This window comes from the organism of the source record quoted next, unplaced genomic scaffold (genome assembly GCF_019419815.1).
Source record: "Pyrus x bretschneideri cultivar Hongxiangsu unplaced genomic scaffold, Pyrus_bretschneideri_v1 Contig50, whole genome shotgun sequence".
Lineage (NCBI taxonomy): Eukaryota > Viridiplantae > Streptophyta > Magnoliopsida > Rosales > Rosaceae > Pyrus > Pyrus x bretschneideri.
In genome coordinates, this window is record NW_025999788.1 from 3,014,355 (window position 1) to 3,040,801 (window position 26,447).

A 26,447-nucleotide genomic window follows, 5' to 3' on the forward strand; every position below is an offset into this window, starting at 1 on the left:
GTAGGGTTGTGGACCCTACCGTCGATCTTTGACTGACAGTTGACTTTTAGTCAATGGGTATCAAATCATTCTAAAACGTCCTTGGGAATTTATTTTATGCAAGTTACGTGTTCTATCGATAAGAATTCTGAGACATGATTGAATATTTGTTTTGGGCGACGATCGTTTGTGATGCCTCGATATTCGTGCTAGGGAGTTGTAGCACGGACCTCAGGTGAATGGGTTTTTTTCCTTTTTATAGTGTGTGTGTGTGTGTGTAAACTTTATGGTTTCCAGAAATATTTTAAATTGAGTATTGCATTTCATGCCATGTCTAGAAAATGTATGATTTTTAAATGTTGCATTGTTATGAAATGTGTTTGTGCTAAATGATCATACGGAGGTGCATGTAAGTTCAGGTGAGTTATTATGTGATTGAAATGGTTGCATTATATGAGCATGCATATATTCATTTAGAGCTCATCATTGCTGCACCCCCGGTGTTAGTGCTCCCATCCCCGGCCAAGGCACAACCTTCACATAATTGTTCACCTCCCGCATCGCACGCTCGCCTTGGATCCAAGTTAGGTGCTAGCCTGTCGTACATGTCACATTAGGTGACTTCGACTCGTAAGTAACCCGCGCATAGCGCTAGCTTTCACGTGATCGTAGCACTAGAGCATACATATTTACTCACAGTCTGTCGTACAGGTCACACTAGGTGACTCCGACTCATGTGCTAGCATAGACTGATAAGCAATAGGTCCAATTGAACAGGTCATATTAGGTGACTCCGACTGGCATGCTAGTTTAAACTAATTTCACACTTGGCTTACACTTAGTATTGCTAAGATATTAAGGCATGGCATGCTTCTATTTTCACTGCACTCATGCATTCAGTTTTGTACTTATGTAGTATTATTTTCTGGAAACTATATGGATTTTACGGTGAGGGGTTATAACGCTTTCAAAAGGTTTCTATTACAACTTTATTTTCAGGCTCACTCACCCTTGTTTTTTGCCCCTCCAGGTGTTAGTAGCAGAGTTTTCGTACCAACGAGGATTATTGGCAAATCTTGGTGTAGATGATTATCATCGATGGTATAATTCTCACCCTGTTTTACTGTACTATACTTATACTCTATCATCACGTGTGAATTGGGTTCATTCCAGCTCATAGCACACTCTTGTACTTAGGCACTTTTAGGTTTAAATTTATTCACATTTTCCACATCACTACACTTTATGGCTTCGTCACCTTTCTAGTGTTGGCCAACACAGCTCGATTCGAAGTCTTAGTTGACATTCCGGGTCGAGGTGTGTCATCAACAAAATAGAATATACCTGTTTGGGCCCAAAATAATATTGTTGGGCCGAGTGTAGGTTTATGCTCGGCCCAAAGCTGTTTCAAATATACTACGGGCTACCTGGTGATCCCGGGCCATTTAGCAAGAATGGTCGAGTCTTATTGCAAGAAGGAGTAGTTTGGATGAGCAAAGGGGTCAAAGAAGTCCTAGTGCAATTTGGATTCTCGACCAACAATGAATAGAGCCTCAAAAAGGGGGTGAGTTCAAAGTCTTAATAGGGGTAGGATTGGTCAAAGTAGAGTTGGAACAAAACAAGAAGTCTCAATCCATATATGATTTTGACTCGATCTCAAGGAGAATTTAGTGCTATAAATACAAGACATCATGTAACAATTGAGGGACCTCCAATTCAACACACAATTGCCCTGTGCAAAACCTCTCAAACATCTTGAGATTTTTTATTTTCTTTTTTTCGCCGACACATCTTCAGTTTGGATAAACAGCACTGTGAAGGCAACCGGCGAACACCTTCAGTTTGGATAAACAACACTGTTGCCGTAGAATCAGCCGACCGAGGAGCACCTTCAGTTTGGATAAACAGCACTGCGTCGATGCTGACTGGTTACCTATCCAAGTCTCGGTCGAGAAGGGTTTTCGAATCCTTATTGACATAGGTCATCTTATTAGCTTTCTTGGCTAAATAAGGTGTTATGAGTTACGATATTCAGCGCATTGAACGTCGAGTGATTTTATGATTGGATACTCACGAGTGAGTTTCAGAGTTCGGCATTATGATGGCCGAACCACATTCACCATCAAGATATACATTACCTTTGAATACTTGTGTCCGTACAGTCTGGTGTCGATTCGACATGCTTATACTCTCACGAATATAATCACTGTGACCGAATCCAGCACCAACGATTTGTGAACTTCGCAGAACTAGCAGCCTTATCTTCAGGCTTGAGAATCCAAAGGCTGAGATTTGTTTCTTCCTCGGCTGCAATCCCAAGATAAAGAAGTTAGCAACGCACTTAACGCAACATCAACAAATTTTACTCCTTGATCGAGCTCAGCCGACGAGTTGGCACGCCCCGCATTCAACCGAATGACGTAGTTAGTTTATTAGTTACTCGGCATGCGCGCCACGTAGGCTTTGTAATTTTTAGGGTCAACATTTTGGCACGCCCAGTGGGACCCAATGCTGAAACTACGAAGTTTATATGATATATCAAGATTCCAATCCGGCTCCACGTAGCCGATTGTACGAGCTCCTAGAGGAATTGAAAAAACACAATGAGGAACGAAAAAGATCTTTGGAAGTGGAAAAAATTCTTCGTGGCCATACAAAGATGCAAAAGTCATTCGCTTACATGTTTAGAATAAAAGCTCCTGTTACCCTGCAAGAGCAATGGGTAAATGAAGACAAGGCTCGATTTAATACCTGGCTAGATGGAAAATATTTTCCTTACGTTTTCGACTACAAATCGATTCCATTTAAGGAATGGTTGGTTGAAAAGACCGGAGGGCAATTTTTCGCTCCGGCCGTAATCAGACATCGACCTAAGAAAATTGTTATTTTGGCCGAAAAACAAAGGCCACCTATTTTTTCAGTTTAGACTGAAAATATGGTCGGCCAAGAAGAAAAACCTAGGCCACCTATTTTTTCGGTCGAGTTTGAAAGTGTGGTAGGCCTAGAAGAAAATGTTTAAGTTTCTGAGCAAAAAATTGATTTAGAAAATAATTCGTCAGAAAAGTGTTCGAATGACGAACAAGACCAATTCATGGTTTCAGTTGAACAAACCACGTTAATCGATATGATTATTGGTGATACAGTCGATATGGAGAAATCCCGTTCGGCTAAGTTGTTCGAGTTGAAAGTCGAAATTGATGAAGTAATTATGTCTAGGAGGCATAATAATTGTTCAACACATTCGGCGGCCAAAAATGAAAAATATTTCACCAAGGCAAAAATATTTGGAGAAAATTCTTTGTTTGGCCTAAAGCGAAATCAAATTGAGAATTTTGATACAAAAAGTTCTCGACTTGGGATAAAGCATCGTTGGCCTCCTCCTTTTCATGGATTGGCCACTTTTATTCCTGTATGTTAGATTTCCATTTTCTTTTTATATATTCTTATCCATCTGGCTTTTTGAGCCGATGTTGCATAAGAAAATAGAGAGGCAACAAGTATCTAATTTCGTACCTCGTAAAAATAAAAAATAAAATAAATAAAATAAAAAAAGAGAAGAAGCATTTTGCCAAAGGAATGGAAGCATTTGGCCAAAGGAGTAAAAAATGTCATTCGACTTTTGGCCGAAGGAATGGAAGCTGTTGGCCGAAGGTGTCAAAAAAAAAAAAAAACAAAACACAAAAGAGGCCGAGGATATTAACCCATTTAGCCGGCTCAAAAGGAATGATTTTGGCCACAGGAACAAAAATCACATGCGTTGCTGACATTGGATATATATTAGCATCACATCAATTAGGCTACCTATTTAGTCATGATTGCTGACAATGGGTTGTGTGTGTCTATATATATATATATATATATATATATATGCATGTATGTATGTATGTATTTAGTCATGATTGCTGACAATGGGTTGTGTGTGTGTGTGTGTATGCATGGCCGAGGAACGAGCTGTCAAGGAAGATTTTTCCCTCTGCCCTTTACCCCCAACTTTTCTTGACCTGTATCATACATGTCGAGCTTGGCGAATTGGTGCTCGGTACATGTTATATATATATATATATATATATATATATATATATATATATATATAGGCATGACCGACAAATTATATTAGGTAATTAGGTTACCTATATATCTCGGCCCTCGACGGCGTTCGGTTTTCCTCAGTCCAAATTTTTTTGAGATGGTCGAAGAGGTTATTAAAGTGGCCGAGCCTTGTATAGAATTGTGGTAGCCGAGGAAGACCATAGCGTTGACAGTACAGAGATGTTGTTACCGAGTAAAAAGTTTCATTATCGGCGATACGAGAGTTCTTCGACTGTGCTAATTTCCTTAACCATTCGGCATACAAGCCCAAGTTCAAGGAAATTGGGGGGCAATGTTTGGACCCAAATTTACACCATCGGCCTGTGCAATCAAGGTCATTTAGTGAGCATAACTCTCAACCGTCGGATGAAAAGTGAAGATAATTTTGTTATTATTGAAAGATAATATTATGATTTTTATCATAATAATTATCATTTAACAAATTATCTTGATATTTTCTTATACGGGATAATAAGATACAAAGTAAGTTTCCGAGCAAGCAGTACAATTCAAATGGACTTGGGACTCCTATTATCAGATTGAGCAACAACATGGTGATGGTGCATTAAGATGAGGTTTGAATAATCAAGATGCATGGTTTTTGGGATAATGTTGAAGTCAAGATAAAAATGCAAATTGGAATGTCATTGGTACATGAAATTTGGATGATAGAGATCCACGACATTTAAATATTATAACCAATCTTTGGATTAGATTGGTGTTCTGCAAAGATGAAAGGAGCACACAACATTGACCCGAGGAATCTTGACTTTGAGCGATATTATCAAAAAGGTTCTTTATCACAATATCTGGATGCTAAGAGTTAGAATGGAACTGGAATACTTTATTTCAATGGCTGAGCATTACAAAATCTATAAATAGAGGCAGTGGCAACGACAAAAAGAACCTCCAATTCAACACACAACTGCCCTGCGCAAAACCTCTCAAACATCTTGAGATTTTTTATTCTTTTTCCCGCCGACACATCTTCAGTTTGGATAAATAGCATTGTGAAGGCAACCGGCGAACATCTTCAGTTTGAATAAACAGCATTGTTGCCATAGAATCAGCCGACCGATGAGCACCTTCAGTTTGGATAAACAGTACTGCGTCGAGGCCAACTGGTTACCAATCCAAGTCTCGGTCGAGAAGGGTTTCCGAATCCTTATTGGCAGAGGTCATCTTATTAGCCTTCTAGGCGAAATAAGGTGTTACAAATTACAACATTTGGCGCATTGAACGCCGAGTGATTTTATGATTGAATACTTACAAGTGAGTTTCAAAGTTCGGCATTCTGACGGCCGAACCACATTTACCGTCAAGACATACATCACCTTTGAATACTTGTGTATGTACAGTCTGGTGTCGATTCGACGTGCTTATACTCTCACGAATATAATCACTGTGACTGAATCCAGCGCCGACGATTTGTGAACTTCGCAAAACTAGCAGCCTTGTCTTCAAGCTCGAGAATCCAAAGGCCGAGATTTGTTCCTTCCTCGGCCGCAGCCGCAAGATAAATAAGTCAGCAACGCACTCAACGCAACATCAACAAGTTTTACTCCTCGGCCGACGAGTTGGCACGCCCCGCATTCAACCGAAGGATGTAGTTAGCTTATTAGTTACTCGGCCTGCGCGCCACGTAGGTTTTGTAATTTTTAGGGTCAACAATACCCATATAAGTTTAAAAAATGGATTAAAGAAAAGATTGAATGAATTTTATATAAAAAAATGGGTACATTTTATATTAAAAAATAGTACATTTTACATATAACAAATTAGTATATTTAAGAATGGGTACATTTAAGATTAGAAAAAAATTGAAGAATTATATGAATGGGTACATATAAGATTAAAAAAATTAAATTTTTTCTTTTATAAAAATTAATTGGTGCAAACTTATTCTAATTTTATTTTTTATATTTTGGAAATTTTTTGAATTGAAAATTAATTAGGAGTTTAATAAGGGTGTGAGTATTAAAACCCTAAATCAATTATTAATTTTTATTTTAAAAAATTATGTAACTGACATGTAACTCATTAATATATTAATGCTAGGGACTTTGATCAAAATCTAAAAACTAATAAGGTTTTAGTCAATAAACATTAGAAACTAAGGACCGGATACTAATTTTTCTTAAAAAGAAAGAGAAAAAAAAAAAAGGTAAATGGTGTTGAATATTCAAGAGCAAATGTGAGAGGAGCACGTGCTACTATATATCTTGACTAGTTGAAGTTCGTATTGCATAAAAACTAATAAGGTTTTAGTCAATAAACATTAGAAACTAAGGACCGGATACTAATTTTTCTTAAAAAGAAAGAGAATAAAAAAAAGGCAAATGGCGTTGAATATTCAAGCGCAAGTGTGAGAGGAGCATGTGCTACTATATATCTTGACTAGTTGAAGTTCGTGTTGCATAAAAATAAAATTTGAAAAAGAAAAGTTCACACGACCACGGCGGGAGAATATAAATCTCCACGTTTTAGTTTGACCGATAAAAGCAAATGTAGTCGTATATACATTGCACCCCACAAATAAATGTGAGAAAAAGAGATTTCGTCGAAATATACAGTGGAGGCGAAACTTGTCCTTCACAATATTTCAAATCATTTGTGTCTGTTCTTTTGACTATTTCGTACAAAGCCAAAGCCAGCCGGCATGCGCAGGTACGTGTCTATAAATGGACTTGGGAGTCTTGACAATCTTAGGCCTTGCCATTGTTTATAAGCTTATAGCAGCAGCCTAAGCAGAAGGAGAAGCAGCAGCAGCAGCAGCTAAAAGTGTTTACTCCTACGATATCGCCTCGGCCTCGGAAATAGGCCAAGTGATTGACTGCGTGAGCGTGCCACTAATTTAGGCCCGAACAGAGAGTTTTAATCATTTCCTGATCAACTTCGAAAGAGAAAAATGGTTAGAGCTCCTTGCTGTGCGAAGATGGGGTTGAAGAAAGGGATTTGGACTCCAGAAGAAGATCACATACTTGTCACTTACATTGAGCAGCATGGCCATGGAAACTGGAGAGCTCTCCCAAAACTAGCTGGTAATTACTGATTAAACTTTGCTTAATTAACTATTTATCCACTAATTTAAACAAGAAATTGTTTCTTGGGTTCCAAAGTTCATTGAACATTTGGGAGATGAATTGCATATACTAGAAAGTTTTGAGCTTTTGATTGACCTTGGTGTTTCGCTTTTTCTAGGTTTGTCAAGGTGTGGAAAAAGTTGTAGACTCAGATGGACAAATTACTTGAGGCCAGATATCAAAAGAGGAAATTTTAGCAAGGAAGAAGAAGACGAAATCATCAACTTACATCAAATATTGGGAAATAGGTATGTAGTAGTTCCATTTTTCTGCGAATTTGCATTGCATGTTAACGCGAACAGTTAGATCGATAATTTCACGGTTCTCTGCCACAGTATACAGACCACATTAAGTTATTGGACGTATTCATTTTCAATAACGGCATGTTTACGCAATTATAACTCTTAGATCGATGACTTCCATCTTTTTCATCAGAATATAAATCATTGAAACGTGTTTGTATTGAATACGAATTCATACTCTTACAAACTATTTTTTATCCTTAAATTCTAAACGGAATCATATCATCTATACTATTAAGAGAATCCTTATTGTCAATTGCTTTTCTTTTTTTTCCTATTTTGCTGTCACTTTTGATATACACTATTGACAAAAGGAGGACAAAATAGTAAGTTTGTACCTTTTGACAAAATAACAATCATATCCTTATTTTACCCGTTTTTTTTTTATAGAAAATGACAATCATATACTTAGTTTTTCAATTTTAACTTCACTTTTGATACACAATATTTACATAAATAAGACAAAATAGTAATTATATAATATTAAAAAATAATATGCACTTATTAAAAAAAATTGTTCATACACATACAAAATGTGTGTTATCTGCTAGTAACAATTAAGAACATTGATGCATGTGGGGGCTAGGTGACAATCTAGTCCACTAGCTAGTGGAACAAGTGGGACTGAAAAAAGATTCCTTACATAACCTTCACATGCACTCCCTAAAAACCATAAACTAAAAATGAAAAACACGTTTTTCAAGCATTTAAAATACTACGCAACAATTTTTTTGCACTTTTGTATGGTGCGCACAATGATTCATGTGCCACAACAGAACAGATTTGATATCCCTTAATCTGACTTATCTGTTGTTTTTTCTTCAGATGGTCACAAATCGCAGCGAGATTGCCTGGTCGGACAGACAATGAAATAAAAAATGTATGGCACACCCATTTGAAAAAAAAGTTGAAATCGAACCAAACCGAACCAGACTCTAATCCATATTTCTACTCTATCAAAATGGAGCAAGAGCTAGACCCCGTTGCTGATTCTTCACATTGTGCAAAATCTGAGAGCTTGGATTGTCGGCCCGTTTCGCCGTCTCAATGTACTTCAAGTGGCACATCATCCGTCACGACCGGCGACAACTACAACAACAATAACTATGCATGCATGAAATTTGATGATTACCAAACAACTTTACCGGTGGCGGATGATAGTTTTTGGTCGGAAGTCTTGTCAGCTGGGAATTCTGATGAGATTGTGAATGAGTTTCAGGCATTTGGTGGTGATCCACGAGTGAATGTAGGACCTACTGATGGTGGTTTTAGTTTAGATATGTACAATGACAACAACATGGATTTTTGGTTTAATAATTTCCTGGGAGCTGAGGAAATTCCGGAATTGTTAGAATTTGATATGTCAATAAGGAAGGCTGTTTTATGATTTTGTTCATGTAGTTGTGAGTTGGCAAAAAGAAATTTATTTTTGTAGATGTCAATTTCTTTGTCCTTTTCAGATGGGAATCCATCGTATTCAACGCGGCAAAAATAATACAATTCTTGTTGAATTTTGCCGAATGATTTGTCAAACTTGCCCGAGTGAATTTACTTGTGGACAAAATTGTCTTCGTATCAGTATTCGATTGGCAACGCAATCATTTATTTATTACAGCTCAAATGAGCTTCAGATAGGCTGAGGATTTATGGCCAACCATCTAATCTCACATCGGATAATTAGAAGGCTTAGTGCACGAAATTGTGTTATTCTTCATTTGGTAATCCGTTTTATACTCTACAATGAAACTCCGATTCCTTCTTACAATTAAAATAGTGCACTCACGTCACCTAATATGTGTGGTTTATTTATTTATTTATTTAAGGGGTACAACTGGTGGCAAATCACGGTTATTCACCCCTTATGGGAGCCGAAAGAGTCACAGAGGTATTTCAGCCTCCCCTAACCATAAGTTTGGCCTCCACACCATCAGTAGGTTTTGAACCCAAGACCTCCAGCTTTTAGTTTTAAGAAAGTCTTGTAATCCGCCCTTCATCCATGTGCTAATCCTAACGACACACATGTTCCTGCATTTTAATATGTGTTGTTCACGTGTTAAACTTAAATGATCCCATACGTGAAAAGACGTCTTGATAGTATAAAACTCATCGAATAACTAAGAGACCTAATATATTCTTACAATAAGTTGAATTATTCTGTATTATCATTTGGATTCTGATATATGAGATAAGCTATATCTCAAACGCATTAGTCGACGGTATAGATCATAGAATATGGCATTTAAAATTATGGAATAAGGAAATTTTGGTGGAAATTTGCCAAGCTAATGTCGTACATGCATGGTTAATTAGGCGGCTGGGAAACTCCTTTCACGCATGCGATTGGTATTGGGTTTCAAGATTGGCATATGAAGCAGCGGATTACGTAGTGTCTCATTTTGGCACAGAGCAATCAATGATAAATTTATAGATGCTAATAAATAATAAATGTGAACAAATAACTTAACAGAGTATGACCAACGAAATAATATTAGACAAATAAACTGATGATCGAGGCTTGCGTACCGTAATATCCTTGAAACATATATTTCGCCCCTACTCATTACTTGTAGTTTTACAGACGTCTGCTTCACCAGGATTCAACAATTAAATCAGAATTCCAGTACCGAAAAACTTAATTTCTAGGGAATTTCTTTATGGTTCTCTCAATAAGAATGCTTTGGATTGTAGAAGGAGAATTGTGTTTTTCTATGTTCTAAATGTCACGTAGATGGATGTATATATAATAAGATTATGCATGTTCGCAACATGTATGAAAAAACGATGTATATATAATAGGATTATAGCCTGAGCCCCAAGGCCCATCTTTTGATAATTAATTATATAATAATTATCAATTAATTAGTACACCCCAAAACTTAAACCCAACGTTAAGCCCAATTTTATTCTCAATGGTCCATCACTCCAATCACTTGCTATAAAGAACAAAATCTTATAAAGTGAACAAATCTTTTTGTAGTGACCAATATAGGACAATGAAATTTTACTCAAAATTTTCAACAATAGTCTTGGTTGAAAGACCCCCATCTTCCTTTATGAGAATACTGAACAAGGATGGGCTCCCATGCCCACTAGTTAGCCTTTTCTTTTCTTTTTTTTTCTTTTTTAATTTCTGGAGGTTGTAAGGGATTATCATTATCTTGGTGTTCTTCCACGTCCTTGCCTATCTCCCTTATTTCCTCTTTTATGTTGTAGATGTTGATTGCAAATTTGCAATGACTGGCTGTCCTTGTTTTCTCGTGGATGCCGGCCTGGTAACGAAATAATTTCAGTTTTCAAAATAATAATTTCTACTAATTAATGAAATTCTCTTTGTCAATTAAAAGAAGATGAAAAGATAGTCTTTTATCACATAAAAAAAAATGATGGGCGATAATGTAATTTCATAAGTTTAAATTTTACTGTTTTTTATTGAAATCTCACATATAAGTGATGTTAAAATATCCCTATTATTTAAAAAAAAAAGATAAACCAAAAACGAAAACCTCACACTCCCGTTCTCTCTTTCTCTCTCTCTCCCTCCCTCTCCCCTTCTCATTTTCTAATGATTTTCCTGATATTTTAAACATCAAATAAAATACTACGTCGATATATGTAGTAATGTTCCTTTATCAAGCGATATGTACTTTTTTGAAAAATGATGTCATATTTCCAACTCATACCAAAATCACAAAAAATCAACCAAACCTCAAACCCATACGAAATAACTCCATCCAAACTAATATAACAATAATCAGTTCATTCATACTTGTATTATAACATGTGAAATACCGCTTAAATACTCGTTACTTAAAAAAAACCTATCATTCTAGACTACCAGTGGGTGAACAAAAGTATTCCCCACCAATTAATTAGGCCAAATTATCTTTTTCATGTTATAATAATCATATGCCTCTTTCTCTCACTATGGACTCCACTTAAGAGCATGGATTACCAAACCATAGATTTTCACATGAAATTTGGAGTTATCAGCAATCTAACCTATTTTATAATCCTTCCTTTGCAGGCGTGCATGAACTAAGAACAAAAAACAAATATGTGGCGAACACCTGCGCTTAGATTTGTGCATGTAATAGCTAAGTCTAGCACGAGCTTAAAGCAATATTTAATCCAGTTTTTTTCTCTCCCCTTTTTTTTGGGCAGAATATTAATCCTAAATAATCCCCAAATGATTTGCATGTCTCTGTGCTAACATCCACTCAATTAAACTATACATTCAGCAATGCAAATCTGAAGCTAATTTATCAACATTGCCACCCTCATGAACTACTACTAACACTAGTACTAGCAGTAAAAAAAAATTGACTTTGAAATGCTCAAGCTTGGTTGAGGGGACCGTATTAAAGGAGACCACACAATGGCTACCAATAGGCATCTCTAGTGCCCAATTTGTAGGAGGTTTTGATCGAACAAATCAATTACAATTTGATAAATTACACAAAACTACCTCAATTATGGGTCGAACCACAATCTTAGACCTCAATTTTTTTGAAAGAACTCACATCCCACCAACCATGATGAAAGTAAGAAGAGATTTGAGAAATCCTCCTCATGAAAGTCATTGCATCAATATAATTAAGAGAGTTTTAACGAAACACTCATGGTACTGTTCACTTTTAATGGAAATGACATTTTTACTCTAAAAAGTTACTCATGGTACTATTCACTTACAACATATTTTTGTTCTTTTGATTAAAATTCAAAGTTTTCAAGCTATTTTTATTAGTTTTCCTTATAATTAATCAAATGAGCATTCAACACACTAGAGTCTTTCCAAAACTTGACACCAACACCTAACCAAATTCTCCATTCCATACCTTTGCGCAACAAATCAATTCCATATAGAATTCCTTTCCAAATGTAGGAGCAGTTAGATCTCTCATGTAGTTTAGTATCCAAAATAAAGCTCCCTTGCAAATATTTCGGCTCATAGATTTTTGCCCAAAGACATCTATCCTTAGCCTGAATTATTAATCCAATTTTAACCAACAAAGCTTGATTCATCTTTGCCGTTTTCTTCATTACCACATCTCCAACACACTTAGTCTTCAAACAATGCGCCACTGGCATAAATAAGTTTTTTTTTTTTTTTCCGCTCAGAGTACCACCCCCTAACAACAAAAGAAATTTTATATTCAAACTGGAGATCACATACACTAACAGGAAGTTTAGTGGTTCATATAGCATAAACATGGGTGTAAGGACATTTGCACACCATTCTGACTAACTCCCCTAGATATCCCCATGAAATCATTAGAATGTCCTTTGCAAATGGCTTGTAGCTCAGTTGGTTAGAGTATTTGCCCTTACATCGAATGTTCCGTGTTCAAATCCCTCTCCTCATAATTAGATAAGTTTGATGTGAATTATTCTATCCTTTGTCAAAAAATTCTATTACAAAATCGACTTCGTACCTTCCATTCATCCTGTTCTGCCGTCGCATGTAACAAAAACGAGAGTAGATGGAAACCTAGTACTAAACTTTGGGCCCAAAAGAAAAGCCCAATCTGCAAACCTATTTGTTTCATTTGGTCCGAGATCAACAAGAAAACCAAAGCCCTGTTGCCTTATGGTTTGCGGAGAAGGTGAAACGTTGTCGTTTAGGCCGGAAGGAGCATAACCGCGTCAGTACTCCCATCTGCAGCGGAAGAAAAAGAAGTGTGCATATAATTAACAAACCGCAAACACCTCCTCCAAAATCTGGTCTCTCAATTCAATTTTTCCGGTTGGGGCTAGGGTTTTGATTCTTCATCTTCGACTGTACAAATTCGAACCAGATTTTTTGTGAGATTCGAGGCCAGCGAACATGGCGACTGCTTCAGGTTCCTTCTTCTTCTCCTTCGTTTGTCCCCAATCTATCGTGAATTTTACACTTTTTTTTACTTCAAATTTGATCAATCGTTTGAAAGTAACATTCTTTGGTGCTATTTTTGTTGAAATTGCTCGGTGTAAGATTTACGAATCGTATCATTACCTAATTTCGATCGGCGATTTGGGGTTTTGAGCTCGGTTGGTCCAAAACCAAATTTAGATTCGTATGTGGAGACTCAGGGTTTCTTCTGGACCTGGGTTGGAATTACGTGGTAAAATTTTGAAATTTAATGGGTTTTACCACTCATCACATTCGATTCTGTTGAATATATGAATTGGTCAAACAAATATATGTATTCGAAAGTAGGGATTACAGCGTAGATAAATGCTATGCTACTAAGTTTTTTACTTTGTTGTGAAAAGTTGATTTTTCCTTACTGTGATGGTGCAGTCCGTTGGCAAAACTGATAGATTTTCCTCTGCTACTCGTATATTGATGCATCTCGTGTGGTTGGTCTTGTAGGGTCATTCAAATCTAGGGAAGACCATCGTAAGCAAATAGAATTGGAAGAAGCGCGTAAAGCTGGGCTTGCACCAGCTGAACTGGACGAGGATGGAAAAGAGATTAATCCTCATATTCCCCAATATATGTCATCTGCTCCTTGGTATCTCAAACACGAGAGGCCTGTAAGTTGTTTGTTTTATTTCTAATAAGTTTTTAGTTTCAATAATGACACCCTTGTCGTATAAGTTCTGAATGTTGATACTTTTTATATTACTAAATCAGAGCTTGAAACATCAAAGGAAATGGAAATCAGATCCAAATTACACAACATCATGGTATGACAGAGGTGCAAAGATATTCCAGGCTGATAAATATAGAAAGGGTGCATGTGAGAAGTAAGCCTCTCTCTCCTCTCTTTCCAAGTGTTTCTTGCAAACCAAATTGTAGACAATTTCATGGAATTAAGACCCTAACTGAAGTTCATAAACGTCATTTGATTTTAAATTTCAATATATGTACTTGATTAATTGCACTTTGTCGTAAGTGGCATTGGGTCCTTCACTTACCTGTCAAATATAAGGCTTTTCTTTCCCTTCAGTATATCTCAAAGACTAGAGATTAATGTTTGAATGTCCATTCTTACAGCTGTGGTGCCAGTACACACGACTCAAAGTCATGCATGGATAGGCCCAGGAAAGTGGGAGCAAAGTGGACAAACACACACATTGCTCCTGATGAGAAGATAGAGACTTTTGAGCTTGACTATGATGGAAAGCGGGACCGCTGGAATGGATATGATGCAACGAGCTATGCTCTTGTAGTAGAGAGATATGAATCAAGAGATGAAGCTCGAAAGAAATTCTTAAAGGAACAGCAACTCAAGAAGTTAGAGGAGAAAAATAATAATCCAAATGGTGAGGACAAGGTTAGTGATGTGGATGAAGATGAAGACGAGGATGAGGATGATTTGAGGGTAGATGAAGCCAAGGTTGATGAGAGTAAACAAATGGACTTTGCAAAGGTTGAGAAGCGTGTACGTACAACTGGTGGTGGAAGCACAGGAACTGTCAGGTAAGAGTTTTAAACCAGTTTTTTTTAATTTCTATCTTGTGTTGAGGGGGCATTATTATCTCAATAACGATTTATTATTATTTTTAATTGCTTTTTCACTTGTGTGTTGGTCTCTATATATCACTCCTTACTGAGATATTTTTGTTTGCAGGAATTTGCGTATTCGTGAGGATACAGCGAAATATCTTTTGAACCTTGATGTCAACTCTGCACATTATGACCCCAAAACCCGTTCTATGCGTGAAGACCCTCTTCCAGATGCTGATCCGAATGAGAAGTTTTACGGGGGTGATAATCGATATAGAAATAGTGGTCAAGCCATGGAGTTCAAGGAGCTCAACATCCATGCTTGGGAAGCATTTGATAAGGGACAAGATATCCACATGCAAGCAGCGCCTTCCCAGGCCGAGTTGCTTTATAAGAATTATCAGGTGATCAAGGAGAATTTGAAGTCAAAAACAAAAGACACTGTTCTGGAAAAGTACGGCAATGCAGCTAATGAAGAAGAATTTCCTAGGGAGCTTCTACTGGGACAAAGTGAAAGGGAAGTTGAATATGATCGTGCTGGGAGAATCATCAAGGGCCAGGTAAACTATTTGCATCTACCATTTCTGTTCATCCTTTTTATTTCAGAACTTAAAACTTTGTATCTGCCTCATTATGGAACAGAAGGCCTTAATCAGCGTGTCAAAGACTCAATTATATAGACAGCTGATGAATATACTTTGCAATAATACAGGATATAGCACTTCCCAGAAGCAAGTATGAAGAAGATGTCTATGTTAATAACCACACCACTGTATGGGGTTCATGGTGGAAGGATCATCAATGGGGCTACAGGTGTTGTAAGCAGGTTACTCGCAATAGCTATTGCACGGGCGCTGCTGGAATTGAGGCTGCTGAGGCTGCAACTGATCTTATGAAGGCTAACATTGCGCGTAAAGAGGCCAATGGAGGTTAGTCTACCAGCTTTCCCCTTTCCTCGTGCGATTTTATTTTTAAATAGATAATATCTTTTATGTTGATATGTCATGTGTAAACCATTCTCCAGTACTGCCTTTGATTTGGTTGTTTTATTAACAATTTGTGTTCCCAACCTCGAAACAGATGTGCCTGCACCAGTGGAGGAGAAAAGGCCCGCTACTTGGGGAACTGATATCCCAGATGATTTGGTTTTGGATGAGAAATTACTTGCTGAAGCTCTTAAGAAGGTGAGAGTTTCTGAACTTAATTCAAGTTGAATTATTGAGCTGAAAAGATGACCTGTGTATGTATTTGTTGTTGAACTAGTTATCTAAATATTATACAATTTTGATTTCTACAGGAGGATCAAAGAAAGAAAGAAGAGAGAGACGAGAGAAAGCGCAAATATAATGTTAAATGGAACGATGATGTTACTGCTGAGGATATGGAAGCTTATAGGATGAAGAAAGTCCACCATGATGATCCAATGAAGGACTTTCTGAACTAAGTTGAGATGTGGCACATAATTCTGATGGAGCCCCATTCTCAAAACACTTTCGAGGCTGTCAACTCAATGCACTGGCATGCCTTCTGCAGTTCTGCAAGCCGATTTCTTGAATTTCTCCGGTTGTGGCAGAACACAGCTGACTCCGTCTTTGAATTTGTGCCCTCTCGAGTGTGATTACTGTAGAGCTATTACATGAGCTGCCTTATGGTTGAGCCATGAGATTGAAGGGGGCATGCCGATAAGCGGCTACTCATTTAAATTGCTGTTTACCTTGTACTCGAGTGTCATGTTAATGAGTTGTGTATGGCATTACGTTGAATTTACCTACATGTTATTGTTCTGATGCTCATCATTTAATAAATTGTTGAAACCAAAAATGCACTTGTTTAAAGCACGTTTAGAAGTGTTTTTAAAATAATTAAAAGTTTGTTTAGTGAAATTGATGTTAGGTTGTAAAAGAATTTCAAGTACTTTTTGAAAGAAGCACTACATATGTGATTCTTTCATGAAGTACTTAAAGTACTTTTTTAGTATCCACTTGGATTTTTACCAATGATTGGTTTCAGAAACATTTTTACGGAAAACGTTTTCAGTCATTTTGAAAACACTTCTAAAATAGCTCTTATTCTGTTACTTTCACATTTATGTATAAACTTGGAAAATTACATGTTTCCCTCCATGTTTCCCACTGAAAAAAGATGAGAGTTTAGTCAAATTGGTTAGATTATTAGGTTTCTCTATTTGCACTCAAAGTTCGAATCTTCTCTCGTTAAATAGATTTATTTAGAGTAGACTATCAGCTGTTTCAAAATTTTTGGTAACCATCCTATATCTTCCATTAGAATATTATATATATTAAAATTAAAAATGTTAGGATTCTTGCATACAAATATAGTCTTTCTGTATTTTTCATTATGCGATTAAATTCTTGCATACAATCAGACAAAAACTCTTAACTTTGCTCTTCCATAACAAAGAACGGAATATATCCCTTTGTGTCTCATTCCGTGATCAGGTGATAGAGTAGAAAAGCGGAATATATCACCGGGGACAGCCAATAATCTCCCCCTTCCAAGTCATGATTATGTAAAAGCTGTAAAAGCTTCATCTTATTCTTCCTCTTCTACCCACTCGCGTTTTTTTTTCCCTCATTGAAGCCAATAAATAAATATAACAGAAATTCATGCGAAACAAATTATTTTGCAGAATAATCACACTTAATTTACATCATGTATAGATTTCTTAATCTAATTAAAGAAGCAAAGCTTATGCTACAAATGATCACGTGCCAACTTCTCCTGAACCTCCATGTCCTTTCTAAATTTGGCTATGAACTCCTCAGCTCTTTCGTCAATCCCGTGCATCATTGGGGAAGCAAATCCCAATGACTCCCACATATCATCCGCCGTCGCAGGACATCCTCTCTCAGCCCCACTTTCAGCACCGGCAGCAGCAGTGGTAGCTTGCTTGCACTTAACTACCGGAGGCTCAGAACTACCCACCAGATCAGTCACAGCAGGCTCTTTAAAAAGCTTGTCAACGTAGACATGCGCAGCGCTACCACGGTTCTGAAGAAGTTGGCGCCGGTTGTAGCGAAAATGTAGGGCGAGACGCCCTTTGCGTTTAAAACGCAGCCGGAGAAACTTGTAGGGTTTCGGTCCAACAGAAGATAAAGCAAAAACAGAAGGAGAAGCAGAAGATGAAGCAGCAGCAGTAATTGCTTTGACACTGTTTTTTCGGGGTTTCGCGATGCCTTTAGGCTTGTGGAGTTTCCTCTGTAGTTTGGAGGTGAAGCTCTTCCAAGCCCTTCTGGCTGGTGGAAGCCTCAATCTCAAGCAAGACATGGATAACTAGGGTTTGCGAAGAGTTTGTGGAGAATTGCTTTTTTTATAAGCTGCTAGAGAGATTCTTTCTGCTTTTGGATTGTGGATTCGTTTTTGGACTAATTAAAGGTAGCTTACTTCTTACTCTACGCGTTTGACATGAAAGAAAAATCCAAAGAAGTAGGTGTCTTTTGGGGCAGGCAAAAAGCAGTTTTGATCCAGGCTTCAACTTATCCATGCATGCTGACCGTATTGAAAAGCTTACCTATATCCCAAGATCAGTCTAATAGGGTTGGAATGAGCTTAACCTAAACTTATAAGTGAACATTATGAGTTAGAATCGAATAATATTATCAATCAATTTTAATTTATGACACATTTACTTATCTGGAATAAGAATTATAATTACATCACGTTAAATGCGTTTACTAACATTTTGGATTGTAATTTTTCCCATTCATAGCATGCACTAGCACGGGCAAGGATAAAAAAAAAAAATTCATAAACCAATGATCCAATTGATTATTCCGACCAAGTAAAGGGGTAATTTTGAGCTAAGCCGCAAGTTAACCATAAAAATTAAGTATCAAATAAAGTGTTAACCATAAGAATTAAGCATCAAACTCGTTACCCTAATACTCTGGTGCTAGTGAGTTGTGAACTTGAAAGAATTTCTGTTCCACCTTTTGCTATTAGCATAAAGATCAAAGCTAATAACCAGCCTAGGCCCCATCTTAGTTTTCTAATTATGTCCTCATACGAAATATGATTGATACGGATGCCTTCATGTCCCCCTTTTTGTTGTCTCTTCTCTCAACTTGTAATTGCAATCACATGAAGCAAGTGCAGTACTGCAGTAGTACAAAATGCATCTACTTTTCTTTCTTTTTTCTGCAACTTTCGAAAATATTCCAAGGTCGCGTGGAATAAAAGGATGGCACCAACAAACACAAATTATTCCACTTCCTTCATAAAGAATGGACAAAACTCCCCAGAAGTGAATAACAAAACCCAGGGAAATTCTGACGCTGGAAGAACGAAAAAACGAAGATATTCCGAACAATAAAAACGCTACAACATCCATCAAGACGGTCGCAACTTATGCGAAGAACTAAATGAGGGCTTGAACTCCGAATTGCTGCATCTCTCTTACTTTCCAAATTGGATAAATAGCACCTTCACCAAGTTCTTCTGGATCTACCTGTTGCATTGCCCAGGCATAATACACCGTGTGGATAGTGTCCTGATAAACAATACGATTTCACAAAACATGAGTTTGTATGTATAAAACCTCAAATAAGCAATATAATGACACGATAGTACATATTTCCGTAGAGAACTGCGGTTTGAAAGGGGAATACAATACATTTGATATAATGTGTATAGGGGGTGTGTTATTTACCTTGCCACCATCAGTTACATCACCATTTCTATCTCGTACACAGTACACTTGCTGCGTTCGGAACTGTTAATTCATCGAAAATGGCTGTCACTGTCAAATTCTGCTAAACAAATGGAACTTGGAAAAACAAAATTGAAAATGCCTACCATTACAATAATAATGGGAGAATGTCCCATCATTTTGGTCTCTTTTATTTCCGCCTCAGAAATATGTAGAATCTGCGCACCACCAAAAAAATCATAAATTAGAATGCACCATCATTGAGTATGAGATCGATATTGTATGATCAATAATAGTAGACAAAATCAGTATAGAATGCAATGGTAATTCGCATGGAAACACTCATTTTAGGAAGAGGCACGCTTTCTACCTTGTGATCGAAAAAGATGCCATGGCTTTTAAAACCATCATGCTCAGCTTTACATCGCTCAATCACCTCCTTACTACAATACTTCTTCAATGTCTCAAGATCCCCCTGCATATAAAATGCACGTGTTATTCCATAAAGATGAGAAACTCAAATGGTACTCACAGGGGCATAATTGGAATCATGATACGTTGACAGCAAAACACGAACAAGAAAAACAAAGATGAGAGGCGAGGAGGGAGAAAGAGGGATGAAAAGGTAACACAGTTCCAGCACTAACCTTGATGTAAGCATTAAGCACAGGTTTAACAGCATCCTGAACTTCTGACAAAAAGTCTGGTAAAGAGAAAGATCTACCATCCAAGGATTACAATTAGAAAAAGAAACTAATAGTCATCCAAATACAAAATAAGTATGACAAGAAGCACCAGCAAATGAAAATATGATCATACGGATCTCGGCGACGTATCTCCTTGATTGATGCAGCGGTGTCTGTTTCTTGAAAAATAGTTTCGTTTAAACTGCCAAAGGAAGTAGGGTCAATTCAGGACTCAAATATTTTACAACTGGCTCCACCACTCATATATTTACAAGCTACCGTTTTAGGGAAAAACTCTCATTCTGTGGGGACAAACGGCAAAGTAAAGCCCGTTTTGTAAAAAAAAAAAAACAAACGGTAACTCACAGATAAAGAACAAACAAGAAGTAGAGAAAGTTTAGCAGCATACTCCTGAATTTTGTGAACGATTGGGCTATCGCTTGTATCCCAACGATCCCGTATGTCCTCAGCAATCTGCCAATTTCATCAAGGACATACAGCAACCTCAAGAGATTTAGTACATATAAAAAGGTTGTCAAACACAAGGCCAACAGAAATTAACTCGGTAGATTTTTATACAAAGGACAACATCCTTGACAACACTATAACATTAAAAAAAAGCAATACAAAATACAGCATAAATGTTATCCGTCCATAAACATTAAGCATAAACTAGATTTTTCACAGAACAGACACAACAATTGAATAACATACCTCCTGGGTTTTGTTTGTAACTGGTTTACGTATTTCATCAAGACGCTTGAATATAGGATAACCTTGCATCTGGGTAAGAGAGGAAAAAAAATGAAATAATTCATAGGGGAAAGGCAACTAGATATTAATTTTGTAATATTTAAGGAGCGGATAAAAAGTTAACCTTCATTCTGAAAGCCTCCCACTTTTTACTCCACCGAGATTGGGGTACAGCAACAAGGTCCGTTCTTGAACTAGTTTCAACTTTCGGGGTCGAAGAAGGATCAAACTCCAGGTGCTTTCTCTTAGTTGTAGTACCAGTTAACTCACCCTTTACAATGTCATATCCTTTTTTAGCCAAGTCCGTAACCTTTGCTTCCTTAACTCTAGAGAAGGCAGAGGAAAAATACGAGGAAGAAACACTTGACCTAAATTTTCCAAAAAATGTTTGTTCAGTACTACTAGACCCTGACTGCTGGTTTTTATATTCCCCAGATTGCTGGTGATTATGTTCCCCAGACGAGCCCTTCATTCCATCATCAGCAACATGCTCAGATTTTGCACCAGAAGGCCCTGAAGCTTCTTCTTTCTCAATTCCAAAAGTTCCTTTGACCTATATAGAACAACAGAGAAGTAGAAAACAATAAAGTTCAGCAGATGAAAGCATTTACAAGTACAGATGCAAGAGACAAAGAATAAAGCAGCAAGCAGACCTCCTCTGTGGCAGCCGAGATCTTCTCTTTTACATTGGCGGAAACCTGCAAACATAAATTCAATGATAAGTTGACAAAATAATCGTAGAAACAAATGCAAGTTTCTTATGGTAATAAACAACTTGATTACACAACAAACAACCTAACAGGATGGGGTGGATATCTTGTGCAAATTCAGCGCCATTGAGTACTCGAAATATTGAAGCACGTAAGATTTTAATTTATTTGAAATGATACCTTCTTTGCCGTTGCTTCTGCCTCGACCCAAGCACCATCCACCTGCTTGTATAGCTGCTCAGTTGTCTGCTTCGTTCTGCATTCGCCATTTCACCATCTCAGAGCCTCCACTTAGAAGTGCCCTTGACATACAAGGGTATGTCTCAGCCTATGAACTACAAGGACTAATTATGGCATACAGTGATTATATCAAACAATTACCTCACTTTGAAATCATCTTTAACCCCTTTGAGCTCTTCCGCTTTCTCTTTCAGCTCCTTCACAGACTGTTGAAATTCGGGATTCCTGCAAGCAGAGCATTGATGTTGAGCCAGATGTCCCAAAAATTCCTTATGAGAACTCAATAAAAGTTAAATGTTAACGGTTGCGGTTTGAATAACAACTTCACTGAGCAAAAGAGCGGCAAACAAAGCCAAAAACTAAGCCGATGGACTGCATTACCTTCCACATTCAAATATCTAGCTGTTACTGGTTTTTTAGTTCAAGAAACAAACTTCAAATATAAAGTTCAAATTTTTGTTGATTATAAACACAGGCTTAACAATTTGTTGCAAGTAAAACAATTTTGAGCCAACATTTAAACAAGAAAAACCAATTAAAATAGCAGATATTACACAGGCAAATGAGAGAGAGAGAGAGAGAGAGAGAGAGGTACTTAGTAGCTTCGCCTTTGACTTGCTTCGAAAACTCATTGAAGATACTGAATCGACGATTCCATAAAAAACCATTGGCCGAAATTAATCGACCTCTCGTGCCCGAAACCTATCTCATCAAATCCCCAACACCCAACCCACAAAAAAAAAAATTAAAATTAACCCAAAAAACTTCAGTCTTTGATTCATAACTTCTTCCTGTAGAATTTAGAACGAACCTGCTGTTGGGAGGTCAGATGAAGAAAGAGGGGTTCTCTGTAGAGGTGAAAATCTCGCACTAGCTTTCTGCCCGCCATTAAATTGGAGGCGAGTTAAAAAATTTCGAGCAGCGAAAAACCAACAGAACCCCAATGGCGTTTCGATTTTTGTTTTCTTTTTTTTGAGTTTTTTGCAGGGTGGGGTGTCTGAATTAGTAGACAGTGTCCCTGCGTGGGAAGGAAGAAAGGGACGAACAAAGAAGGAGATGAACGTGGATGTTACACTTCTCCAAACCAAACACGGCCTAGGGTTTCTGTTTCCGGGCAGATCCGGGAGATGAATGAGCCCAATACCAAAATATAAGCCCAATACTGTTGGGGCGGCCCATTACTTTCCATTTTGTTGCCAAATTGGCATTCTAAAAATCTATCTAATTATGCCCTCCAAACTTTTTATGAGGAGTTTTTGGAGTGCCAATAACTATCATAGTTTAAGTCATGCGAAAGGTGTGGAAGGTATGTGAGGTGTTTATGAAATAGTCGTTTGCAACTAGGAGACCGGTCGTCGTTGGATTGGAAAACGCTTCGTAAATCTCGTGCCTCTGATGGAAGATTGACGAATACCTAAAGATTTGGGACGTTACAAACACGTCGTAGTGGTGGAGAGCAGATGTTTTGGAATGTTTTGAGGTGTAGTGAGGAAGAGTGAAAAGAGATTTGTGATTTGGTTATGCAGCGTAAAACGAAAGAGAATATCGCTCTTAAGAATGAAGTATTCTACTAGTATTAACGTCCATACAAATAAAATCATAATGTAGTCAAGTTAATTAGAGCAGCATGCTCTAGTTCTACACTTATGTTTGAATTTTCATTAAAATAGAATATCGCTTGAAACATAAAGAGGGCGACAAGGGTTGCTTGCTAATGCTAATGACAAGCCTCATTGGCAGTAGAAAAGTGCTGGGCTTGAAGGGCAGCTGCTTTCTCAGACACCAAAGCTTGGATCAAAAGAGTCTTGACCTCCCAAGCTGTGTAAGGATACCCTTTTCTTGCATAAGAGTTCACCAGTGCTGCACTCGCCTGCTTCAGCAGCCTAGGGTAAACGTTCTCCTCGTCATTCCTGACCGTCGCTTCAAGCAATGTCAAATCGGATCTGTAACGCTCATATGCTCTTGATCCAAACATCTTTGACACTGTCGATGTTTGTGGGACCATCTTCGGCCACGCCTCCCTCCTGCTCCCCCAATACCTGTGCAAACAACAGAGAGGCTGAATTGAACTAATAGTAATAGGCCAGTAATTTTTTTGAATTTTCACTTTTGTTCTCATAGTTTCTTTACTTACATTTTCATCCTTTTAGTTCCAACTGGTTACCACCTTTACGCCACTCTGTAAGAATATCCTTCAAAACTAAGGACCGATCATTTCCACCTAATCCTCCTCATCAAACAATTCAAATCATTGAAATTTAATCCAACAGCTAAAGTTATTATAACTTTTAGAATGAACTCTATTTGTAGCCGTTGGATCAAATTTTAAAAATCCGAATTGTTTAATGAAGAGATTAGGTAGAAGAGATTCAGAAATGATCCATTTTCCAAAACTAAGACCAACTCCAATGGTGGGCTAAAAGCCAAATTACCTCCCAAAATTTCCCCCCAAACCCACTCCAACCCAAGGGGAAAATTTGGGCTAAATGCTAAATGCTAAACCAAGGCCAAATTTCCCCCAAAATTTAGCCCAGAAATCGGAGTGGACTCCACCCAATATTTATCGGAATTTAAATTTTTTTAGATTAAAATGTTAATAAAATTAATTTACAATAGTCTACATATTTATTTTAAAAAAAAAATTAATTTAACTAAAAAAATAGCCTAAATTCATTCTTTAATAATCCCGGGCTAAAATTTTAAACTAGAACGGTTGGAGCAGAAAAGTTGTTTCTGGGCTAAAAGCTAAATTTTCCGGGCTAAAATATTTGACTTTTAGCCCAACCATTGGAGATGGTCTAAGGACGTGAAATCCTTTTGCTTAGTAAATCTAAACAAAGCAGATGTCTGATTCAAGCACGTGCTTACTTTTGACGGAAATTCTCGCGGAATTGCCCTAAACGAGTATTGAGTAATGGTCCATTTTTCTGTTAAATTCCGATTATAGTTTTAATTAATTTTTAAAATTTTAATTTAGAAACCAAATATATTTAATGCTATTTCATAACCAATACTTCAATTTTCTATTTTTCAATGAAGGATTGGACTAAAACGAAAACATAATGAAACTACAAGGACCAATAAAAAAAATATAATCCAAAAAAAAAAACAGTGAAAATGTAGTTAAACCACGGACACCAATTGCAATTTAATCCCCAACACATCGATCCCAACTGAAGAAAGAGAAAAAAGAGAGAGGAGTTTAGAGAGAGGTTTGCTTACTGAGGAGTGCATCTTCCTGTTGTTCTTGTGAAGAGAAATCCTGGCCGTTGGTTTCTGGCCGTTGTTGTGGGAACAGAGCAGCCAACAAGTAGCAGAAGAAGAAGAAGAACGAGTTGACTCAGTTGAACTAAGATTTGCTTCATTTTTGGTGGTGGGGTTTCTGTCTGTCTTCTGTTCGGGATCTGAGTTTATGGAGCTTGACTCGGTTTCAAACTTGGTCTGTCTTTTTCGCTCCTCCTTTCGAGGTTTTTTTTTTTAATTTTTTTGGGACATGCAAGTACTCACCCAACACTTGTAGACTGGGCCATACATAGAGGGATGGTCCAATGGACTCCGCAAACCCAAGGCCCAAAATTGACTTCTTATAGTATGATGAATTAAGACACTAATTAATTTCACCTCTATTTTATTAATTTAACTAATTGTTTCCTTCATTCCCTACTTATCTCAATACACTAGTGTATCGGTGTACGACCCTTTTAGGTTTTAACTTGCGAGGCAGTAAGGTGATTAGTACTACTGCAATCACTTGTCAAATTAAAAACATTCTTTTAATTCTTCCAATCTACGACTATGTGGTTAGTCCTCGAGAAGGCTCACAAGTCATAGTGATATCTAGTCATGTGTCATACTACCCAGGCGAATATAGAATGGTTTAGAGAATCTATTCAGTTGGAATGCAATCCGATCTTTCTCTAACTCAATATTCTTAATCACATTATTAGGGTATGGATATTTATGTCAAACTCGTAATGTGATTTCCCTAAATGTATGTGATTCAACTAAGACGTATAAATACATGTTGTTTTAACTTGTACTCATGGTTCAGTGTTTTATGGAAGTTTGGTTACACGTGGAGGGTGATTGTCTTTGAGAAATACTAAAGAGACTCTCTTGTAGTGGAACTCTTCATAGACTCTTTCTCACTTCACAGTTTAACGTCAATTTATGTGCCAACATTATAAAATATTATGCCAAAAATACGAAGAGATAGATAGTCCATAAAAATTTCCACTTTTAAGAGAGTCTCTTTAACATTTTTCATTGTCTTTTGGTGCACGTGCTAAAAAGCTTTGGAATTGAGAGTGTTGGAACTTGATTGTGCTTTTCATTAATAACACAACAACAAAAGGGTGAACATATATATTCATTGGAGATTCTCTCCCCTCCAATTTATCTTTCCTCCCATCCCCTTCCTTTTCTTGTGTAAAGCATATGAGTATTGTTGAAGGATATGAGAGTTGTTTAAAAACATATTACATTATAGAATATGCACAGATGT

At 37.2% G+C, this 26,447-nt stretch overlaps 5 protein-coding genes across 5 annotated transcripts; 2 read left to right on the forward strand and 3 right to left on the reverse strand.

Moving 5' to 3' along the window:
* Positions 1-6,939: 6,939 nt before the first annotated feature.
* On the forward strand, positions 6,940-8,895 carry LOC103946050 (transcription factor MYB30). Its single transcript, XM_009356670.3, has 3 exons — positions 6,940-7,109; positions 7,270-7,399; positions 8,279-8,895. The coding sequence occupies exons 1-3, from the start codon at positions 6,977-6,979 to the stop codon at positions 8,838-8,840; spliced, it is 825 nt and encodes a 274-aa protein (XP_009354945.1). The 5' UTR covers positions 6,940-6,976; the 3' UTR covers positions 8,841-8,895.
* A 4,240-nt stretch (positions 8,896-13,135) lies between these two features.
* On the forward strand, positions 13,136-16,706 carry LOC103946051 (pre-mRNA-splicing factor SLU7-A). The gene is made up of 8 exons (XM_009356671.3): positions 13,136-13,293; positions 13,806-13,969; positions 14,070-14,182; positions 14,433-14,858; positions 15,010-15,445; positions 15,598-15,814; positions 15,966-16,069; positions 16,183-16,706. The coding sequence occupies exons 1-8, from the start codon at positions 13,278-13,280 to the stop codon at positions 16,327-16,329; spliced, it is 1,623 nt and encodes a 540-aa protein (XP_009354946.1). The 5' UTR covers positions 13,136-13,277; the 3' UTR covers positions 16,330-16,706.
* An 894-nt stretch (positions 16,707-17,600) lies between these two features.
* Positions 17,601-18,173, reverse strand: LOC103946086. Its single transcript, XM_009356706.1, has one exon. It carries the CDS (start codon positions 18,171-18,173, stop codon positions 17,601-17,603), a length of 573 nt encoding a protein of 190 aa, XP_009354981.1.
* Positions 18,174-19,012: 839 nt separating this feature from the next.
* On the reverse strand, positions 19,013-23,009 carry LOC103946052 (mitochondrial import inner membrane translocase subunit TIM44-2-like). Its single transcript, XM_009356672.2, has 14 exons — positions 22,755-23,009; positions 22,539-22,645; positions 22,085-22,168; positions 21,884-21,959; positions 21,647-21,691; positions 21,118-21,546; positions 20,955-21,023; positions 20,650-20,714; positions 20,374-20,442; positions 20,202-20,274; positions 19,925-20,029; positions 19,701-19,772; positions 19,555-19,617; positions 19,013-19,395 (listed from the first exon to the last, which is right to left on the reverse strand). The coding sequence occupies exons 1-14, from the start codon at positions 22,830-22,832 to the stop codon at positions 19,264-19,266; spliced, it is 1,467 nt and encodes a 488-aa protein (XP_009354947.1). The 5' UTR covers positions 22,833-23,009; the 3' UTR covers positions 19,013-19,263.
* Positions 23,010-23,486: 477 nt separating this feature from the next.
* Positions 23,487-25,639, reverse strand: LOC103946053. Its single transcript, XM_009356673.3, has 2 exons — positions 25,166-25,639; positions 23,487-23,982 (listed from the first exon to the last, which is right to left on the reverse strand). Exons 1-2 carry the CDS (start codon positions 25,306-25,308, stop codon positions 23,661-23,663), a joined length of 465 nt encoding a protein of 154 aa, XP_009354948.1. The 5' UTR covers positions 25,309-25,639; the 3' UTR covers positions 23,487-23,660.
* Positions 25,640-26,447: the final 808 nt, after the last annotated feature.

What these genes read in the sequence shown, in the direction of transcription:
- LOC103946050 (XM_009356670.3), top strand. Translation starts at nt 6,977, where the DNA reads ATGGTTAGAGCTCCTTGCTGTGCGAAGATGGGGTTGAAGAAAGGGATT. An exon ending in AGCTCTCCCAAAACTAGCTG is followed by an intron (nt 7,110 to 7,269) that starts GTAATTACTGAT and finishes CGCTTTTTCTAG; the next exon opens with GTTTGTCAAGGTGTGGAAAA. An exon ending in CATCAAATATTGGGAAATAG is followed by an intron (nt 7,400 to 8,278) that starts GTATGTAGTAGT and finishes TTTTTTCTTCAG; the next exon opens with ATGGTCACAAATCGCAGCGA.
- LOC103946086 (XM_009356706.1), bottom strand. Translation starts at nt 18,173, where the DNA reads ATGTCTTGCTTGAGATTGAGGCTTCCACCAGCCAGAAGGGCTTGGAAG.
- LOC103946052 (XM_009356672.2), bottom strand. Translation starts at nt 22,832, where the DNA reads ATGGCGGGCAGAAAGCTAGTGCGAGATTTTCACCTCTACAGAGAACCC. An exon ending in TTACAAACAAAACCCAGGAG is followed by an intron (nt 20,715 to 20,954) that starts GTATGTTATTCA and finishes TGAAATTGGCAG; the next exon opens with ATTGCTGAGGACATACGGGA. An exon ending in GAGATACGTCGCCGAGATCC is followed by an intron (nt 20,275 to 20,373) that starts GTATGATCATAT and finishes CTTGGATGGTAG; the next exon opens with ATCTTTCTCTTTACCAGACT.
- LOC103946053 (XM_009356673.3), bottom strand. Translation starts at nt 25,308, where the DNA reads ATGAAGCAAATCTTAGTTCAACTGAGTCAACTCGTTCTTCTTCTTCTT. An exon ending in ACAGGAAGATGCACTCCTCA is followed by an intron (nt 23,983 to 25,165) that starts GTAAGCAAACCT and finishes TTGTTTGCACAG; the next exon opens with GTATTGGGGGAGCAGGAGGG.
- LOC103946051 (XM_009356671.3), top strand. An exon ending in GGAGAATCATCAAGGGCCAG is followed by an intron (nt 15,446 to 15,597) that starts GTAAACTATTTG and finishes GCAATAATACAG; the next exon opens with GATATAGCACTTCCCAGAAG. An exon ending in TTGCTGAAGCTCTTAAGAAG is followed by an intron (nt 16,070 to 16,182) that starts GTGAGAGTTTCT and finishes TGATTTCTACAG; the next exon opens with GAGGATCAAAGAAAGAAAGA.